Here is a 22,754-nt window from a genome sequence, read left to right as displayed (position 1 = left end):
ATATTTTGGAGGTTGAAATATAAGCATATATATCTATGTATCATAGTAAAACATAGCATATATAAAGTATGTCTGTGATTCCCGCCAAAATAACCAATTCGACTTAGGGTCCTTCAAGAAAAGAGCGTACCAATTCTTGAAAGGCCGGCAACGCACTTGCGAGCCTTCTGGCATTGTGAGTGTCCATGGACGGCAGTATCACTTAACATCAGGTGAGCCTCCTGCCCGTTTGCCCCCTATTACATAAAAAAAATACTGAATTGGCGATGGTTTTGTTTTTATGTTTGACACTTGACTTAAAATTGATTGCTGTAAAATATTCTAAAAATTCGTTGTTATCGATTCAATTTAACACGCATAAATACTTTGGAGGTTGAAATATAAGCCTATATATATTATAGTGTCTATATCATTAGTGCATTTAATAATATGTACCTATAAACGATGTCTATAATTCCCGCCAAAACAACTGAATAGGCGATGGTTTTTTGTTTTTCTGTTAAACGCAGTCCTGCTTTCACGATAGGTACTCTTATACGATGGGCTTTGTAGGGAATCCTGAAAAACCTTACGATAACTATAGTAGGTATAAGATCCCGATATACAACGACCTTCACCGAGATGCTTATTTAATGAAACGTATTTTATATTTAATTTAATATGTCAAAAAATATAATCCATATGGGTTGCCTAGCAAATTTCAGTATGTTTAATTAATATTTAAAAAAAAAATATTTTTTTTATAATTTGCATGAAGTAAATTTTTTAAATTTTTTTCAATCTATATTTTTAATAAGGGTAGTATTATATATGTATCACTATAACATTATTTTTTACTAAAAATATATATATACTTTAGTGTCACATAAAAAATATACACATAAATAATTAATTGATTAAAAACAACCTAACGTTTGCATATTCTATGGGCTTCATACTTTCGATTGGTATGGAATTTATCTAATAATCATACCGGTGAAATGTTAAAAAAATTTTTTTTTTTTAATATTACTTAAAATACTGAAATTTGCTAGGCGACCCATATGGATTATATTTATTGACATATTAAATTAAATATAAAATACGTTTCATTAAATAAGCATCTCGGTGAAGGTCGTTGTATATCGGGATCTTAGACCACTATAATAATTTGCAATTCAACACACACGATGTGTTCCCTCAAACAGCATAGAATTAAATTCTTTTTATAAAACCATAGATGATGTCATTAAAAATACAGTTAATAACGGGCCGCCATAACAAATCGGGCGGTGAAACAAAACGATTCTAAATTCAAAAAAAGGTGTAATTTTTCACACGTTTGACAGTTAGGATAATTTTTAATTGACAAAGGTGTTCGGGGCCACCGTGACGAAGCGAAATGGGATATTAATGTTGTGCTAATTAAAAATAATAATAAGAGGCAAGAGCACTGTTGACCTAGTGGCTTCAGCGTGCGACTCTCATCCGTGAGGTCGCAGGTTCGATCCCCGGCTGTGCGCCAATGGACTTTCTTTCTAAGTGCGCATTTAACATTTGTTCGAACGGTGAAGTAAAATATCGTAAGTAAGCGGTCTTGCCTTAGACCCAAAAAGTCGACGGCGAGTGTCAGGCACTGGAGGCTGATCACCTACTTGCCTATGAAAGATCATGAAACAGATACAGACATCTGAGGCCCAGGCCTAAAAAGGATGTAGCGCCAGTCGCCACTGAATTATTTATTTCTAAATAACATTAAAACTTAAATGATTTTCCCATTTTAGTTCCTAACTCTTGACATCTATGTATTCTATAAAAAAAACTCGCGTTCACTTCTCACACTTAGGCTCAAAAATCAGCCACGTGGCAGATGCAAAAGTCTATAAAAAATATGGATAAAGAAACTTTATTAAAATATAAATAAAATATTTTATTAAAAGTATCCGTTTCTTAGTAATTATAACAATCAAATATAAAGTATTTACAATTTTCTTAACCTACATAGTAATAATAATAATAATTAAAAACAAACTTAAAAAGTTTGGTTCCTGTGGCAGTGTACCTTTAACGCTGGCAGCAATTCCTCGCTGTATTGGGATACTTATCTATTAGTTGAGCGAGGAAAGCACCAGTACCTACCGGGGAACTAACCAAGCGTCAACTTAAATCTAATCTTTAAATAAAGTAGTTTTAATTAAAAGTAGTTTATTAATGAAATTAGTCACTATTTTATATCTTTCTCCCAAATTGTTTAGGCTATAACAAAGAGAGGCAGAAGAAGTGATTTTTATTAATAGGTTTACCCTAAAAGTTCTTTGCTAAGTGTAAGTAAAAGCGAAATATTAAATACTTGTGAATAATCTTATACAAATTGTTAAATGCTCAAATATCTGTATTAAAATTGTCGTCCCTTATTCATTGCCAAAGTTCAAAATCAGCAGAATCTTCCAAATTCCGCCTGCAAAAACCAACCTAGGAGTTCTAACACCTCTTCGAATTCTTCGCGAATGCAACAGAATGAACATTACTCATCCAAAGAGTGATATACCTATTCGGTAGTGGGCTGATCAATTTAAAAGAATTGTTAAGTGTCAATCAAATACCTAAGCCGCGTAAGGTAATTTCTTGTTTATTGTTAAGTAAAATCTATAATTGGATGTGTTTACGTATTTTTGTTAGATACATTTATGTTTACCATGATTGTCTTGTTTTTTTAGAAAATATAGCTTGTATCATATACTGTAGATATAGCATATGTGGTGAACTTTAATAAATAAATATGGGAAATGTGTATATTAATGAACTTCAATTCCTATTGTTTATTACTTGTATATTAATAGGTATTTACTTCTAACAAACATAAAAAAGGTTAATTATAAGTATTATTGATCCATAGGAACAACTATGATTTCTATAGAGTATAACTACGTCAATATACTCGTAAAACTCTAGCTTTCCATTAAAATATTACTCGGACCTAAACAAATATTATAAGAAATGGTAAAAAATTACAATTAATCCTTTTTCACCAGCTACAATAGACGAAATCGATACACAAAATGCAACAATTGTATTCCACACAATCAATACTGTAACAAATCGAACGGAAATAGGCTCACAATTGCACACATCATTCAAACCATTGTAACCAAACAGGTGCACCAAAAATCCCACGAAACCTCCAAAAAATCAATAGACAAACGAACCAACGATAACAAAACGTCACGTCAAATGCTCACTTAACCCTACAATAACCATAAAGAATTACAATTAAACGCGGCTAAAAAACGTCATAATATTGTCCGCAACAGTCGCGCAGAGGGCAGCCAGCAGGCAGGAGCCAATGGGGAGGCGCCCTGCACCCAAATGCCTCTTGTGGGCCAATGGCACTCCCCGGGGCGGAGCCTCGAGCTTTCGCCCCCAGCGAAAACCTTTTCGCCTCCAGTCGTTTACAGATAAGCCTGCGGGATGGACGATTATTATTACATTTTCTACGCGTGATTCTGCGCCTGAGGCAGCCCGATCGATGCGATGTGCTATGGTGTTGAGTCATTGTGATAAACTCTGTGTGCTGTGATATGTTTGCCTTATACTAGATATAGGCATGAATCTTTATATGCAGTGTCATCGTGAGGTATGCATTCTGTTTATAAGGAGGTTTTATTTGCATGTTTGAAAGTGTTGCCATCTATGGGTTTCGAGTCGTACATTTAGAATATGACAATTTTAAAAAACGAAGTCTCTTAACAATTTCTTACGGGTTCTAAGTGTATTGAAAATAGTGTTCTGACTTCTGTGCTATGTCTTTTATTTTTAGGAGATGTACAAAATGATTATATTAGCGTATTCAAATAAGGGAAAAGGCTGTTTACAATAGGTCTTATTTAAAGTGTTGTAATCTAAATATTATGTATGGGCTTAGAGTTGTGCAATTAGAATATGACAATTTTAAAGATTATCTCTTAAAGATTTTAATCGAGTTCTAAATGTATTAAAAATAGTATTCTGTGATGTGTTCTTTAATTTTTTATGGGGGAGTCGATGTATAAAATTATTATATTAGCGTATCCAAATGAGGAGAAATATCCAACAAATAATTAGATTTAAAAAATACTTGAATGGATTTAACAAGCGATAACTTACAAAGAGACAAACAAATATCTTGCGCTTAGACATGGAAGAACGGTTTGCTTGGGACACAAATAGAAATTCCTAGGTTCAATTAATACTTAAAAAAGACGCCTTTTCGAAGTGACAAGAACAATGTTTTTGAATACGATAATGTTCGACCGTCGACTATTTCTTCTCCTAAATATTCGCCTAATTTCATTTCTGAATATTAACTTTAGTCTAAGAATGAAATCTTGGGTTATTTGTTAATATATTATGATAAAAGGATGGGAAGAGGGACACACTAATGAAAATTACAAGTTTATTAACATTTAATATTAATTTTATTTTAAATAAATTAAAGTAAATTCAATAGATTTATACCTCTATCAAGTTTCAAGTTTATAATATAAATATTATAAACGACATTTTTAAATAAAAAAATGCAGCTAAAAATGAAAATTCTGAAGCTGTTTTTGCAATTCAATTATTTTATATCCACGGATGGAAAAATACCACGGCTTATTAGCCGCTGAGATTTCTCAAATTATATTAGTGCCTTCAAAGTAAAATACATTTCTTATTGCACACACGTGTAGGCTATAATTTTATTATACATAAGTAATGTTAGATGGAAAGTCACGATGAAAGATTTAAGAATTTCACGAAATATTTACTCAGTGCAGTGTTGGCCTTAGTGCAGGTCGTAGGTTCGATCCCCGGCCGTGCACCAATGAACTTTTTTTCTATGTGCGCATTTAACATTCGCTCGAACGGTGAAGGAAAACATCGTGAGGAAACCGGCCTGCCTTAGACCCAACACTCGACGGCGTGTGTCAGGCACAGGAGGCGGATCACCTACATGCCTATTAGATTGAAAAATGATCTTGAAACAGATTCAGAAATCTGAGCCCAGACCTAAAAAGGTTGTAGCGCCACTGATTATTTACTATTATTTATTTATTGTTAACATATAAATTCAGATAAGATATAATTCACATATATGTACATTGAAATAAATAACTAACCTTAACATATAACAACTAAAATATATTATTAAAAGGAGTCCCTTTAGGCTAGATAACATACATTATTAGGGTTGCAACGGGCCTTATCGCTAACAAGCGATTTCATTAGGCAACCCTACTACGGAATTAAAAAAATTATATATAACAATGTATACTTGAACAATTACAAAAACCAACCTCACTCATTACCTTTTCCGCTTCAATTTAATAATTAATATTATACCTAATATTAATTATATAATATAAATAATTAATATTATACCTAATATTAATTATATAATATAAATAATTAATATTATACCTAATATTAATTATATAATATAAATAATTAATATTATACCTAATATTAATTATTAAACCACGGCCACGGCCGCATATAATATTTCGGAAAATTTACGGCTTACTAATTTGAGTCTGTTACAATATATACAAATCTTTCTTTGAAATAATATTAATCATCTAATAGGTGGACTGAAAAGTTCGTAGGCTGACACATAGTTGGCGCTACTAGCATTAAATTAATTTGATTCTTAGTTAGCACTAACCTTAAAAAGACACGTGTGTGTTAACAAAGCATTGCTTTTTGGCGAACTTTCAAATGTTAATAAGGTAACTGTCACTGCCAGAGAGCTCGCGTGTGCGTTGCCGGCCTTTTAAGAATTGGTACGCGCTTTTCTTGAAGGACCCTAAGTCGAATTGGTTCGGAAATACTTGAGTGGCCAGCTGGTTCCACATAAGTGTTGCGCGGCAAAAACTGCCTTAAAAAACGCTCCGTTGTGGACGTCGATAATACGGGTGGAATTTCGTAAAATCGACGGCCGACGATGAAACTCATCTGCAGGTAATAATCCGAACAACTCCTCTGAATACTCCATGGTAAATGCGGTAGAAGATGCAGAGTAATCCCACATCTCTACGCAACGCCAAGGGATAAAGCTCGAAGACGGATTGGTTGTGGTAGATTCGAACCGCTCTTCGTTGAATACGGTCAAGTGGTATCATAGTCAAACGTAAGATTCACAGATTAATAAATTTTAAACACGTGAATAGATATAACCTGCCCGTTAATACTATTATTTTCACCAACAAACCGAGCGTTTAAACTCGGACAACCTGTAATTATACACAGAGCAGACAAAAACTTGCTATGGCTAATTGTGGAGCAAATTATAGGGACACCCTTCGAAACAAATAGGCCCGAGTTGGCCCTTAGATATAAAGGCTTAGTACGGATTATTTATTTATTCACCTTAAAAATAAATAAATAAATCAGTGTTTTGGCGCTAAAACCTTTTTAGAATTGGGCCTCAGATTTCTGTATCTGTTTCATGATCATTTGTCAATCTAATAGGCAAGTAGGTTCCTGTTAGGAGGTTGATCAATCTAATAGGATAGGATTCTGTGTGACTTTTTGGGTCTTAAACAAGTCATCATCACGATGTTTTCCTTCACCGTGCGAGTGAATGTTAAATGCGCTTGACAGAAAGTCCATTGGTGCATGCATCGAACCTAAGACCCTCAGGGATGAGAGTCGCACGCTGAAGCCATTAGGCCAACACTGCACTCTTACAAGCTATAATAATAATTTTTATATCGAAACGCCAAGTGGAAGGTTTCCAGACATAATAATGTGAGAGAGATGTGTGTGAGAGGTGTGTATTTGTGTGTTATTACTTCCATAGTATTGCGATTGTACGGCTGTAAATTTTCCTCATTCAGGCTTTCTTAGTTTTATAAGGCGATCCGACCTAAATCGTCGGAGTTACGCCCCGAGAGTATAGACAGACGCACTCTCTTCAACTGTTAGATTGCATTCATTCGTTACATAGCAATTAACATTTCATTATTTCGCTTATATTCTGTTGTTTTAGGCGAGTGGTTATATAGAGTAAAAAGAAAATCCTATAATTTAAAGCACCTGATGACCCAGGAACTGTACAGCGATGATTTCAATGAAACAATCAATAAAGTTTATAATTGCTGGCACTAAAATCCCAAATGATTTCATCTGTTTTTTTTTGTATTACGATATTATAAATACCATTTTCATCATGAAACATGTTCTATAACGCTTTCGGACGGACATATCTTAAATTTATTCCTGTTACTTTGCATGTGGTTTTATTTTCAACATATCAGCGACTTGCAATAGGTACGTCATACCAAAACTCAGTCACAGTCCGTCGTGATATTTCCGAATCAATAATCCAAGACGCCACTTTATAAATTGGTCACCAGTGCTCACAAGGTTGGCCAGACTGTCGAAGAATAAGCATGATGAAATCAGTAAATCATATAGTATAATATTAATTCATGGCCTTTCAGCCACCGCTTTCAGGCCGGCAGTTTAGGTTGCAAGAGAACAACTTCCTTCCTCCACGAGTCACTCGGGGTACCCAATCACGTTGATTAGATTAGGCGTAATACCGTATCACTTCGGCTCTCATCCAGACTGAGCCGAAGATACTTGACAGCGTCAAGTGAATCCCAATTTAAAAGAAATCTTTTTGTTCACATCGACCAAAGGCATGTTTGATCTCGTCAATAAGAATAGATAAATGATATTTTGCATGCTAATGATAATGGACGTGCAATCGTTATTTAAATTACTATAAAGTGATCTATCATTATTAATTCAAATGCGATAAATTATCTTTAAAACATGTTTTTATGCTTATAATTTACTAAATTACAGCTAATTCTGCTATTTAACTCTGCTTAAGTAATGTCAGTGGTACTTTTTAACCCCTGGTGGTGTAAATTGATTGTTCATTGTAGGTAAAAACGATAGGTGACGTAAACTAATGCCAAAATTGACAATTGTCAAGCATAGATTATATAAACTAAACATATGCAAATAGTCTGTCCTGGGGGCTTAGTCAAGATGCCTTAACAGTGTAGTGTAGTCGAAAACTAAATTTGTATGAAAATGACAGTTCGTGTCGACAAATTTTGGTGTTACATAAAAAGATGGTTTATACCTTTAATGCATTTTTTTTATTTGGAAACCCTTTTAACTAAAATAAAGTTGTGGGGTTCCTGGCTCTTTTATATACGCAACCAAGTGTACCTACTTAATATATTATTTGCGTTTCGGTAAGGTATGTTTACTGTACCTGAATATATGTTTAAGAGACTTCATAAATTATAGTAATAAAAAAATGAATAATATGTTATAACATTTGGATTAATATAATTTTTATTATAAAATATGAATTATTGCTTCGATGAATTATTGTATTTCTTTACCGAGGCCGCTTTACTGTAACTATTTAAATTGAACGTTAATGAGTTCGGAACATTTTCAATTTATTGTGAACGATTAAAATATATAAAAAGAGCAATTTGACATTGCCATAAAGGAAATTAAAAAATAATGAAAAGGATTAAAACGCGGTTCCATTAAGGCCCTGTCATCGCTGATAGGATTTAAATTAGGCGCACAATAAGCTTGCTGTCAAATTCGCCATTAATTTCGAATTTCGAATTTGAAACGGGAGCGGTGTTGCCATTGCAGAATTCTATGCTTCGGTCGTGACAAATCAATTAAGTGCGGATTCTTTGTTGGCGTGTTTTGACAGGAATTAAATAATTTTGTTTGAATCCACGCAGTTTCCACTATTCGCGATTTTTGAATTAGATTTCCAACATGGTATTCTTCTTATCATAATAATTCTACTGTGTTTTCAAGTAGGTACCTTAATTGTGTTCTTGAATTATATGTTATAGTTTTTTGCTGTATAACATTAAGTAGTGACAACAGATGACAAATCATTTTATACATAGGTAGTTCCTTTTTACTGATCGCTTAAGATTCAAGGTACATATTTATTATTAAGAATTGGACAATTTAAATGTCATATGCCCCGCCCACCGGAAGATCTGAATTTTTATAATTAAAATACAATTTAGAAAAAGTTTTTAATCTTAACCGGGCATTATAAGTTATGCAACATTGTTCTACAATTTAAAATGAAAATATGATAAATGTTTCATAAAGATAAAGCATGTACTTAGGTTTGGGTACAGCCGAAAAATACTTTTTTAACTTCGCATTCAAATATATTAGTTTCAAGTCAAAATTATAAATTACACACAAAGTTAGACAGTTAGGTAACTATAGTTCAAGGCAAGGGTATATGTCAATGTATATGAAAACACATTACTAAAGTTTTATAGTATAGTTATAGTTTATAGTTTATGAGTACCACGCTTGAACCCCTTAAATGAGTGAAGCCCTCCTTTTTGCCATATTTCCACAAGCACAGATACATATAAATACATACGTAAATGGGATAGTCGAGTGAAACGACGAATGACCACAGATTTATATAGGTGCGGCCTTATTTATTTACTACACATTGCTTGTTACTATGTTTGAAAAACATTGTATGTGTGGTAACACATACATACTTAAGCCAATACGATAATTTCTAAAAAATTAAACTAATATATTATTAAATATACATAATATACAAAATATCGCTAGTGTGATCTTTACAACTTTTTATAAAGTCGAATCGAACCAAACTATTGAGTATTATTTTGAGGTTATTTCCATGATTGATCAATCTCCTTAAAGGCCGTACTCAACATTTCTAGTTTAATAAACCGCAATTTCCATCGTCATTAATACGTATAAATCAAATCATTTTTCATCGTCCATTTTTTGTAAGGCAATTTAGAGGTATTGTGCCGGCGATATCCCGACGTTCTTGAACCCGAATTTATATCTGACATTATTCAAATTCACCTTGTTTCACCTAATTAGAATCCATTCAAGCGTACCCCATTAAAACTCGTCTAAATTAAAATTCAAATACACTTATAAATCACGTCACACAAAGACAATAAAATATGTCCAATACGTTCAATAATTAATACAACAATACGGAGCGAGTAATTAAAATAAACTAATTTCTAAATGCGAGTTTATGAATGGTGTTTTTTTGTTGCTGGCAACATTTCTCATTCTCTGTCAGCGCTGACAGTTCGGTTGTTCCTTTTTCGAAGTGCGAGCTCTCAGCGTGTCGTAGCAACCGTTCGAATTATCTCGTTTTAATTACATAAATATCACTGCAGTTTATAATAATTATCATTTTAAATTGCGAACTGCATTTAATTAAACTGACTATTGAAGATATCATTTTATTTTTAATAAAACATTTCCTGTTTTATTGCCGTTATAATACTGTACTTAAACTTAACTTTATACGATGCATAAATTACGTCAATTTTATTAGCATTTTATATTATTATCCATAGGTAAATTATGAAGGACCACCCTTCATTCGACCTCCCAACACAGAAAATTCCCAAATCCATTCTCACGATTATCTCTCGTGTATTAGGATTTTAATTCTGGCAACACTGAACTGGATGAGCGAATCAGGAACGCATAATTACAACTTTCGGTTGGAATTTGGAAATGGAATCGCAGCACGGTAGCCAATAACATGCAATTTAAATGTTTTGAATTTCGAACACGATTCTTGTTTTACTTTTATTTTGGACATGTGCACTGTTCACGAAATAAATCATTGTTGTATGATAATAAAGAACGCTTTGTACGTGGCTTTACACAGAACAGTTTTACGTCGTGTTATATAAAAAAAATGTATTTAATAAGAACACAAATAAAACGAGTACCAAAAAACACTGTCAACCAACCAGAACAGCGATTTGCATAGTACATAAAAAGCTCCGATTAAAATCAAATTTAAAGTAATAAAAAAAATCTAATAAGAAAGAGTATTACGATTAATATTATGTCAGATATGCTGTCTAATAAATCAGGGTTATAATTTAATATCATAATAACTTTACAAAATATACCTAAAACCCCAATCCAGTATTACACCTCGCTTCGCAGTCTTTCCGGCTCCCTTTGCCTCATCTGCAACTGTACGACGCCAGATTTGCATGGGACGGCCACGATTCGGCTTTCCTTGCGGGTTCCAATCAAGCGCCTGCTTGTGGATATGATTGGTATCTCTTCGGAGTGAATGGCCTATCCATTTCCGCTTGCGTCGCTTGATCAGCTGGCTAATCGGGGTTTCGGCAGCGCTCCCAAAGTTGCTGGAGATTTTCTCGGGCCAGTAGATACTCAGAATACGGCGAAGACTGCGGTTGACAAAGACTTGAAGTCGGTGCGACATGTCTTACACGTTTCACAACCATAAAAATATCTATAAAAGTATTTAAACAATATTTCGAGAAATAAATTTACCTTAATTACACATGAGCATTTCGAAGCTTAGACAATATTAAAATAATGAAAAAACAATAGTTTTAAGTGACCTGTCAGTTCAGTCATAGATCATACATCGACATTTTATCTGTGGACCGGAAACCATGACACCTCCATATTTACAACCATCAATTATGATAATAGACTAGCCATCCTACTCTATAGTCTATTTTTTGTCTATTAACCTTCGCGGTTCATTGAACGTGACTTTTAAAACTTTAAAAGAATTATATTATATATTTATTATATGGTTTGGTTATACAACGCTTCCAAAACAAAGTCCTAAGACGAATTGTCAATATAATGACAATGACAGCCTTTTCAGTCAATCGGAAAGAGCCATCGTGGGATTTGAGGCTGCTTAAATTTATGTTAACACAGTACAGGTACCGGCAAACTTCTTGAGCATTAAATTTGTTTACACCCGCAGAATGAATGGGGAATGGGGAACCCGGAACAACCCGGGGAATGTTTGCGCATCGCAGGACACAAACGTCAACTGATTTACCAATAACGCGATCGACACATCTCTCTCCCGCCGCCCCCCATCCCAGTATACCTTAAAATCGCTTCTGCGCAGACAAGGACATTTGTTCAAGATGTTTGCCGGTATCTATACGTCGTTATAGCTTGACAGTTATCTTGATACTGAATATAAATATATATTATTTGGTAAATAAATGAATTGAGGAATAAGAGCAGTATTACCTTGCCTTTTTTGTGCAAATTTAAGAGATACAAAAAGTCACTGGACACAATGGTAAGGCAGTAGAGAGTATTATTATAAAACAAAAAATGTATGCTAAGACCTTAGCTTTAGTCCTATGTGACATGATACATCATTTTTAATACTAAAAAATTGTACTGATCACTTAAGAAATTTAAATGATAGGATTTAGCTAATTATTAGGAAATAGATAACGAAACACAAAAACTGAAATTCAAATTCCAAATAATTTTAATCACGATTTTTCTATATTCAATTATTATTTTAAGGACGATCCTTGATCCTTGCGAGAGTTTATATTAGGTTCCAATTTGGTTAGCTTCTTCTCAAATCTCAGACCAGTGTTGGCCTGGTGCCTTCAGCGTGCGACTCTCATACCTGAGGTCATAGGTTCGATCCCCGGCTGTTCACCAATCGACTTTCTTTTTATGTTCGCATTTAACATTCGCTCGAACAGTAAAGGAAAACATCGTGAGGAAACCGACATGTCTTAGACCCAAAAAGTCGACGGCGTGTGTCAGGCACTGGAGGCTGATCACCTACTTGCCTATTAGATTTAAAAATCACCATGAAACAGATTCAGAAATCTGAGGCCAAGACCTAAAAAGGTAGTAGTGCCACTGATTTATTTTTTTATTTTTTATTAATTAATACTTAATTCGACTGTTTGTGAAAGTGTATGTGTATGTACGTGAGTACGGTAGTTGAAATTTTTTTTTTAATTTTCCTAACATACTATTCATTAATATATCTATCTTCTATAGCTATACATATACCTTTCCTCACAATGTACTGAACACAACACCCAGTTTTGAGAGGAACACTAATTCCATTCACTTATTATCTCTCAATTTTTACCACGTATCAATAAAGACTATACTTACAAGCGAAGTCATGGGTCGAGGCTTGTAAACTAATTACACGGTTACCGTGTTACGGCTGCGCGTGCGCCGGTCACGATTTTAGCTTTCTTTTTAACGAAGCGTTTGATAAGATATATTTATTAATTTTTTTTCAATTAGTAGTAGGTATAAAATAGGTATACGTATTGGAAGTGACGTTCCAAAATGCTTGTATGCGTTTTATGGAAAATCTTGTCTAAATTGGTTTAGTATTAGCAATAAAGTAAAAAATACAACATAATTTCTGGTGCAGCAAAAGACGTCAAGCGATAAAAACAGACTATACGCAATAGCGTTCAAATAATAATTGAGTTTTATGTTATTACTAACACTAGTCTGAAATAAACTTGTTCTTTTTCTAATACAGATTTGTTCTTTCCACTTAACGACAACTCTTTGTAACGTCAAAATATGCGCAGTCCCTTGAGTGTAGTGACATAGAGTTTAAACTGTATTTTCTCTACTGGGGCAAAAGGGCACATGACAATGTATGGAAATAATTAATGAACTGCATAGATTAACAGTTTTTAATTGTCCGTTGAGTGAACTGACTAACGGCTGTTTCATGTCAGTTCCTATTCTGTAAGAAATAGATTTTTTGTTAATGTTGTGATGTTTGTAATATGTGTAGGTATGTATTATTTTATATGTGATATAGATGTATATCTTTGCCGCATTAATCTATAATGGTAGCTTATTTTGTTAAAATAAATAAATACTGTATTTTTGGTGTTAAAGCCTAAAAACTAACCTATTGCGTCAATCATTTTTCATCAATTTCGCATCTAATGGCAGTTGTTTCATGTCGATACGATCAGTGGTTTAGGCGTGAAGGAGCCTCAAACGAAGACCATTTCTCTTATATAGATTCTTCCAATCTATAAAACCAGTAAAAGCATCCCACTTCAAGTAATCACCTTACGTTATTGCCTCTACAAGTTCTATACTAAAAGATGGGTCGACAATTCTCTATAAAGTTTACAACACATAATTTTTATGAACAATTATTTAGAGATTTCTAGACACTCGTGCCACGCCTCGGGCGAGACTTGTTTGGCGAACTTGTTCGAAATTTAACTTCACTTTTATTTTAGTTCAAAGTACCTATAGAGTTTTACATTTCGTTTATGAATAAAAATAAATCAGTGGCGCTACAACCTCTTTAGGTTGTGGCCTCAGATTTCTGAATCTGTTTCATGATCATTTTTAAATCTAACAGGCAAGTAGGTGATCGTTCTGTCCTGATTTCTTCGACTTTTTGAGTCTTTCTGAGCCTTGCATTTCCTCGCTCCAAGTCTTCGCGGCATTCTTTAGTTCATCTGGACGTTGCCAGGTTTGCTTGGCCACTCTTCCTTCAGATTCCAATCCAGCGCCTGCCTGGGGATATGATTGGGATATCTTCGGAGTGTATTGCCTATCCATTACCATTTGCGTCGCTTGATCTGAGAGCAGATACAGTTTAGCTGGGAGCCTACCATAACCTATTCTTGCGAGCCCATCCATCTGCTTTTTAAAACGAAAAATGTATCTTAAATAATGAGTATCGTCGCTGTAGAATAATAACATATTATGTCCAGAGAACCAAACATTACAGGAAACGAAAAAAATGTTGAATTTCGTCAATGTTCGTTAAAATATTATTATGTGTTTTTGTCCATAGTTTTGGATGGTAAAAAGACTTATATATTAATTACATAAATAAGTCCTTACTTCATGATTATACCAGTTAAATGACATAAGAGTCTAAGAATAAAAAATAAATGGTTTTTTGACATACGAGGTTATTTTTTAACATTCTATGCGATGTTATGGAATTTATCTTAAAAAAACTGCTGTTAAAACCAATTAACATGGTAACATTAGATTTCAACATTCCTTACTTCGATTAAGCTCCTGTCTACGCTTTTAATTTATGTAAAAACGGAAGTCAGTTGTTACACGCTTTTAAGAAAGATATAAGTGAATTTATTAAAAATGAAAACTGTATTCTATTTTTAAAGGAATAATGGTGAAATTTTAAAAACATCCCCGAGTGCGTATTATAAATTGGTAGCCTCGTTCCAACATTCCAGCACCGCCTTCTTTTTTTAAATTGCTTTGGTAAATTGCCAGTAATTTGTTTTTTTAATGTTACAAGTTGTTTAAGTTTCATAGATTATAGAGGCACAAATCGATTTAAACTTATCGATGTCACCATTGTGGTCATATTCAAATAATTTTTATTATAATATTGAAACTATATACCTACACAAAAAGTTCAAAGGTCATATCAATTTTATGTAAATTAATTTACACTGATGTATTCCATATTGTATTGATATATATAGTATACATATATCTCGAATTCCAAATCTCTAACGACGACAGCACTATCCCCGAGATAAAAAGGCATGGCTAAAGAAGCCATGACACGTTTAAGCAACATCTGGAAGAATAAAAAGAAAAGAAGAGAAATTGGTATAAAAACCAAAATCAGACTGATACGGGCTCTAGTATTCCCTATCTTCCTTATCATATTTCGGCCATACTATGCGCTGAGGCGATGAGAACTTGGAGAACTTGGTGGTGAATGGAAGGCGAAAGATCACGTGGCTGTTCACCAAACATGGACGGATCAAGGGAGACTCATCGTCCTCAAAACTATACACTGTTATAAGAGAGGCGCTGGACAGAAACCGGTGGAAACATTCTCCGCTCCAGATGTTTCCTAGCTGACCATGACTCAGACATGAGCTACCGACTAAGGAGAGAGATTTCTATATTATACTAGTAGACTCGGCCAAGCGTTGCTGTGGCTTAGGTTTTTGTTATATTACATAGTAGTAAACTATTCCAGGGAAACGGTAGGAGAACACCAGTCATGGGGACCACCACGCTTTTTTGGTGGTTATGCCATTAAATTGTAGCTTGTGTGAAACGTTGGTACTATAAACACAGCGCCATCTGTTAGAATTGTGACTATCAAATAATAAACAAATATTTTGCAATAAAATAATATTGCGGGTATAAATTGAGATGGAAGCTATCCTATCTTTTAAGTTAGATCAAACCGCACACGGTGTGCAAATTTGATTGAAATCGGTTCAGTTGTTTAGGAGTCCATAGCGGACAAACAACGTGACACGTAATTTATATATATTAAGATTTTAGTTAGTTACTAATAGTTAAATAAATTTTTACACATGACACTGATAAAGACTAAGATATAATTAAGTAATACGTCTCATCTGTGAAAAATTTAAATAATAGTTTTTATTCGTTATTGAAGTTGGCAACACATTCTAAGTATATCACAATTCCGTTAAGTCAAATTAAAAAAATGCCTATCAAAATTTCAAATATAGAATAACAGAAAGCTTTTAAACGCAAGATTTTAATCATTAAGCAGCGTTTAAACTCTGTTGTCGAAACGCCACGAGAGGGCGTGGTCGCATGATGGATGTCTGCGCCTAAGATTGAATGTCGTACGTCACAAACCCTATTACCCAAGCATAAAGATATTTGTACACGTATAAAGAATTATAAACTCTATTTTGTATGTAATAAGAGTTACAATGATGTAAAAATAAAATTGTAATATTAACTTTTGTTCCGACTGGTCCATTTGGTCGAGGAAAAGGTTAGGTAACTGAATATTAATGAAGGAAGTGGTTTTTGTGGTCTAATTAAACTGGTGAAATATTGTCTTGTACGATTGGCTTGTCATGAGCTTTTATGGGTTTTATCATTAAGTCTAGTAATAAATATCTGTTTCAATTGATTTTAGTAGGTATATCTTTGTTTAATGAGCATTGAAGATTTTTGGTGACGATTTTCCAAATGTTTGCTTCATGCTTTTTATTATAAAGAGGTTTGTTTCATTACTTAAATCTAAAGACATTGTTTTTAACGGACAAACAATATCTACTATGCCAAAGAATGTCTACGTCAAATATTTAAATGAACAAGTATGAAATCACCAGGGTGTTAAATCTAATAGGTTTATTATAAATATTTGCAAACAAATAGGAGGCTCGTCTGAAATTAAGTGATCAGGGTTTTGCGTTGCCGGCCTTTTAAGAATCGGATTGTCGAAGTCGAATTTGTTCGGAAATACATCGGTGGGAAGCTGATTCCACATCGTGGTGGTGCGCGGCAAACACAGCCTTAAAAAACGCTGCCTCATTGGTGGAAGGACGGACGTCAAGGTTATACGGGTGGAATATCGTATTCTGCCTCAACGTCCTAAGATGTTGAAGATTATTGGAGAACTAATATCTCTATTAAAATCGGGTTTTTAGAGTTAAAAGGATTATAATTTATATATATTTTGTCGTTTAACTGTGACCAACTAATATAATTGCCAGTATACAAGATCACTAAGTAAGTATTTTGTTTTGTTCTAGGTAAGCTGTGAACAGAAACCGTCTACTTCATGTTAGTCCATAGGAAATATTTTGAAAATGACTTTCCGTTGTGTGCCCACGTTTCAAGCAGTTTCGAACGATAGCAACGCCACATGGGTAAGTTGTATGGCTACTCGATCATAGATGTCGCTTTTATAAATAACATTTTGGTAGTTACTTCTTAAATTTAGTTTAAATATTAGTATTATTTTTAAACTAATTTTAATAAGTAGCTTTTTCAACAAAAATAAATAAGGGTAGTATTGAATGATATAAAGTGAATGAAAATATTTTGTATAAAGCGCCCTCTAGTTCGATTATACAATATGTTCAACTGATCTACGTTTCTTGATAGTACTGTTTATAGAATATAGAGAGCAGCACTAGTATTTATAGAATATAGAGAGCAGCACAAATAAGATATTTTCATTTGATATTGAAAATTCCAACACAATAACAAATTTCTATGATTTTTATATACGTATATACAATTTAACAAAATTTTAGACTATATTTGACCTCGACGATACTCACGTGATTTGTCAAAGACTAGAGAATAAATAAACTCTATGGTTTTGCATATAGAAACTACAGTACCACATTTATCATGCATATTAAATATACTTCAACTTTTAAAGACTACAATAAAAGCTTAAACCCACTCAACCTAAGACGAAACCGTTAAAATCAACAATGCCACCGATCAAATATACTAATGGCGCTATAAATTAAAACAGAGCCAAAACACTTAACCATCGTGTAGGTGTCACAAGTATTGTCACTATTTGACATGCTTTTGACATGTCAATAAGGCATGAAGGGTCAAGATGGGTTCACAAAGCATCACGCTTATATTTAAAACATTCTATTGTTATAAATGTAAAGTTATTACGCTATATTGCGAACAGTTATGCGTATTATTTGCAGGAAATTCTCCTAGTTGTTTAGTTATACTCTTAATATTATAAATATATATTATATCTTTATGTTAATAATTGCCTTAACTCCTTCAAAATTTGACAGTGCGTTATCAAACTTACAAAGAAGAAATAAATTAATATTAATTAATAATTATTTATATATTATGTATTATATAATACTTCGTTTAGTAAAACCGATAAATCATTTTGTACTTAAATTCACAACTCAAAATTTTAATAATTATCTCCACACGCCAAGTGTTAAGTGTTAGGGCTGGCACCTTCTTTAGTGCCAGAAAACTGAAATTCCGAAAACTAAATAATTAGATATTCTAAAGCGTGTAATTATTATTAGATTTTTTTTAAAATAACCAGCCCTTCACTATTTCATTTTTTCACATTTCATTTCAACATCTTAAATATCGCTTACAAGCAGTGTCTGTCAATTTTCAGCTGCAAGCAGTGACGTACAACCCCCCCCCCCCGTACTATTAAAATTAAAACAAATTACCCACTACTATTAGTACTACTCGACGTTGTGACTGCGTTGTGACTCTTTAGATTGGGTCCATAGCCAACTTGACAGGTAGGTCAACTCTAGGTCTGGGTCTCAGATCTCCGTATCTGTTTCATAATATTTTTTTCTAATAGATAATCTTTCCGTGCCTGACACGCCATTAACTTTGTTGGTTCTAATAATACGAGCGAGTCAAATGCGCACATATAAAGTCCTCAGAGATTTAATACGTTTATTATTTTGACAACCCTAACACAATACATTCAAACTGGATGTATTAAGAGAGTGTTATAGATTCGCGGACTTGGTCGAGTTTTTACGTATATGTAAAATACTACTAAGTACTTACCATGGTCTAAAGGCATTTTTTGTCTCGCAACACCACTATAGAACCAGTTTTCTCGTCTCTTGTCTTATGGCGAGTCGGGGGCCGGCGACACCCATGTCTTATACAATATTCGTCTGATTGAATGAAATGAATTCATGTGCAAAATAAGAAACGTCGTAGGATGTATTAAAAATAGTAAGTTGTGGCTATTAAAAGATATATTTTATCTTCTTTTTAGTAGATTATTTATCACTCAATCGTAAGAAGTATTCTTGGGTGTAAAGATGACACTAAAATGAAGAACTAGGCACCTATAATAAAACATATTCTAAACTAAAACGAATTTTACTTACATCAAAACCTGCAATAAAGAACTTTAAGAGCAGTAAAACCTTATCGGACAGCCGCGGCCAAAAGCTCCGAGAGCTTTCACCACTTCAAGTTTTGCGTGTACTATGAAAATCCAAATCAAGCAAGCACTCTGCAATGGGCCACTCCATGTGATAGCCTCGAGCGACGCACGCTCACGTGTGCCGCGACGCGGGAAATTTGAATATCGAATTCTTTTTATCGTTTAATTGAAAAAGTTTTTATTGTTTGTGTTTTGTGCCAGTGTTCTATAACAGTACGTTGTTTATCTGTGCATAAATTGGAAGCAATTTCAAATATCAATAACGGGTAAACAATAACATCATTAGAGTGAGAGCAGTGTTAGATAAAGACAACAAAGTCATCATGGAATAGAATTCTCACGTAATGATACAATAATCGTGTAAAAGTTCACGTTATTCAGTTTGTATTACGACCAGACTGTTTGAGCCTCATTTGAAACTAAATTAGATTCCATAAAAGATCACGACTCAGTGGTTGGAACGGTCACAGATAATGATCTGATGATTTACGCTGTGTTAAACCGACAATAGATTCTATACAATGTGACCAATTAGATTCGAGGCAAGGAATAAAAAGCGAAGATGACCAAAATTAACGAGGCGAATGTTAACATGATGGAGCAAAATTCAGTTAACGAAATTTGCTTCACAGATTTAAAAAAGAAAGACAAAATTGAGATATCTAAAAATGATTTAAAAAGACATTCGATATCAATTGAAGTCATAGACAAAGTTAGCATAGACAAAACGATTCGACTGGAATTAAGAAACCCGGATAACGAATGTATAGTGAAAAAAATTAAAGTTAATGACAAATCGGATGACAATCTTTCGAAGTTTAACGATAGTTTGATAGAAAACTGTGATACGAATGGTGTTGAAGATTTTGAGTATTTGAACGGTGATGGGGATGTAAGTAGTATTCTAGTTCATTTTTAAACAGGTATTTTTAACCAGACTCACTCATTCCGCTGGCTCTGCTACCCAAAACCTAGTAGTAGTAGCATACAGGGTCGCTCGCGTGTATAAACACGTAATTTTACAAATTCATTTCTGTATTTATATAAAAAATCAGTACATTATTTTTATATATAACGATTGCATACGTTTTTAAACACGTAACGAATTAATATTTTATTAATTTAACAGAAATTATAACTCAGCGTATATAGCCGTTTTTATTTTTAATTAATTTTAAATAGTCTTCGTGTAATCGAAAGACAATTAAAACTATAGTAGGTATCTAAAAAAACAATTGAGAGTTTTTAAGGCTGTTTCTGCGTACAACCACTATGTGGAACCAGCTGCCCACTGAAGTATTTCCGATCCAATGCGACTTAGGGTCCTTGACACTCTCGCATTGAGTATCCATGGGTCATGGGTCAACATCAGGAGAGCCTCCTACCCGTTTGACTCCTGTTGTACACGTAAGGTCCAAATGTTGGTATTTAGCTAAAGCGAAACGAAGTTCGTGAGGGTAGAAGCTGTAAATAAATTTGACTTAGGCTAATACATATATAACTATATCTATTACGCTAATAGCTAAATATACGGTGTCCCTAAAATATTTTTATGGCTAAATTCAGCCGCTATATTTAATTGATAATATCATTTTCAATCTATAATAAAACCGTTTCAATCGTGAATTATAATTTTTGCGCTCCACAGATTATTTCGTAACTGATGTAGATAACAGATGGGTTACAAAGATATGAATTCACCTTTCGAATGGGTCAAATAGTATTGCTTTCAAAATTGTATAAGTACATTTGTTTTTCATTGTTAATGAAAAAAGTTTGGTTAATCTGTTTCAAGTTATACTTCTTTTGGCGCGTTAGGGAAAAATTATGAGAGTACATTTTTACGATGCGCGCACTCCGACACAAAAGACCGACACCCTGAACATCATTTTAAAATAAAAATGTCAATATATGTAATTATGTAGATTTTTTTGTGATATTTAAATAAACTTTATTTAACTAGATAATGCGTTATAATAAAACTTTAAATTTATTTAATACCTTTTTTCTATTGTAAGTGTAGTTGTTTCTACAAACGTAGAATAAGGCGAAAGATAAAAAAAAATTTTGTTACGTCATAGAAGTATAACTTCTAACACGTGTACATAAGTACAAACACATGTTTTTTTTTTAATTTTTTTTATTGGATAAAGGGTCGTCATCGCCCATGGACACCCATTTTGGTGGGTGCGTTTCCGGCCTTTGAGGAAGAAGTATACTCTTTCTTTAAACAATTGGAGGTCGTTTCTCCCAGGGAAGATCCCCACTGGGAGTCAATTCCACAGCTCTCTAGTTCGCGAAAGAAAGTGATGATGATGAAATTTGGAATTAATGCGGCTGGATTAATTATGGATTTTGAGAGCAGCGTTGGTAGTAGCTTCAGCGAGTCTCTGCCTACGAATCCCAGCTGTGTACCGCTGGACTTTCTATGTGCGGACACACGCCTGTACGGTGAAGGAAAACAACGTGATACATGGCTTAGACCAGTATCTAAGGTGTCTGGCGTGAGGCCCACGCCCCACTGGGACAGTTATTGCGACAGTTATTTGAGCGAGGAGATCACCAGCTCTTGGGTACCTACTAACCAGGCGCCAACTTAAATTTTTAATTAGCGCATCTGTACGTAAACCACACGGCCATATTTTTAATACATATGTTGTATTAAAGCGAATTTGCGAAGCGAAAATATTATTTTTCTATGTATCAGGAGGCAAACGGGCAGGAGGCACATCTGATGTTAAGTAATACCGCCCATCGACAATCACATTGTCAGAAGGCTCGCAAGTGCGTTGCCGGCCGTTTAAACATCTGATGAATATAAAATTACACTGTTCACCAGCTTAAACGATGTTTGTTACCATGGCAACTATAAACGCAATGCAAGTTTTATAATCAACCGATATAATTCTACATCACCATGACAGCCGTCAAATTCAGTATTTTTTTGACATACGGGAGTCGTACTTAACGCAGTCTCTACTGTAATTAGCTATACGAAACTGCGCGTGCGCAACCATATTCTATTTCATCTTGTACCTAACATTTAATTGCAAGTGACTAATGTATGTGACCTAAAAAGCATGTCGTAACACTCGTGCGGGCGACATCAAGAAACAATAACACAGACTGTCAATCTGTCAAAATCGTTTGACAATATGACAATTGGACCTTGATGAAATATGGAATTGCGGGTTCT

At 33.9% G+C, this 22,754-nt stretch overlaps 1 protein-coding gene across 3 annotated transcripts in view; it reads left to right on the top strand.

Annotated features, from left to right (window-relative positions):
• The first annotated feature begins 3,408 nt into the window (after nt 1-3,408).
• The window catches only part of LOC125059787 (transcription factor AP-2-epsilon), a 55,775-nt gene continuing 36,429 nt past the window's right edge, over nt 3,409-22,754 (top strand). Inside the window, exons 1-2 of one of the 3 annotated variants that reach the window (XM_047664349.1) lie at nt 3,409-3,613; nt 17,387-17,498. In XM_047664349.1, coding sequence (XP_047520305.1) covers nt 17,439-17,498 — 60 coding nt within the window. In that variant the 5' untranslated portion in view covers nt 3,409-3,613; nt 17,387-17,438. Of the gene's footprint in view, nt 3,614-17,381; nt 17,499-22,754 lie in introns of all 3 variants that reach the window. The other 2 variants (XM_047664350.1, XM_047664351.1) reach the window with 2 other exon arrangements.

This window comes from Pieris napi, chromosome 20, assembly GCF_905475465.1.
Source record: "Pieris napi chromosome 20, ilPieNapi1.2, whole genome shotgun sequence".
In the NCBI taxonomy this organism is placed as follows: Eukaryota; Metazoa; Arthropoda; class Insecta; order Lepidoptera; family Pieridae; genus Pieris; species Pieris napi.
The sequence above is the reverse complement of the archived record's forward strand: the minus strand, read 5'-3'. Positions and strand labels throughout refer to the sequence as shown.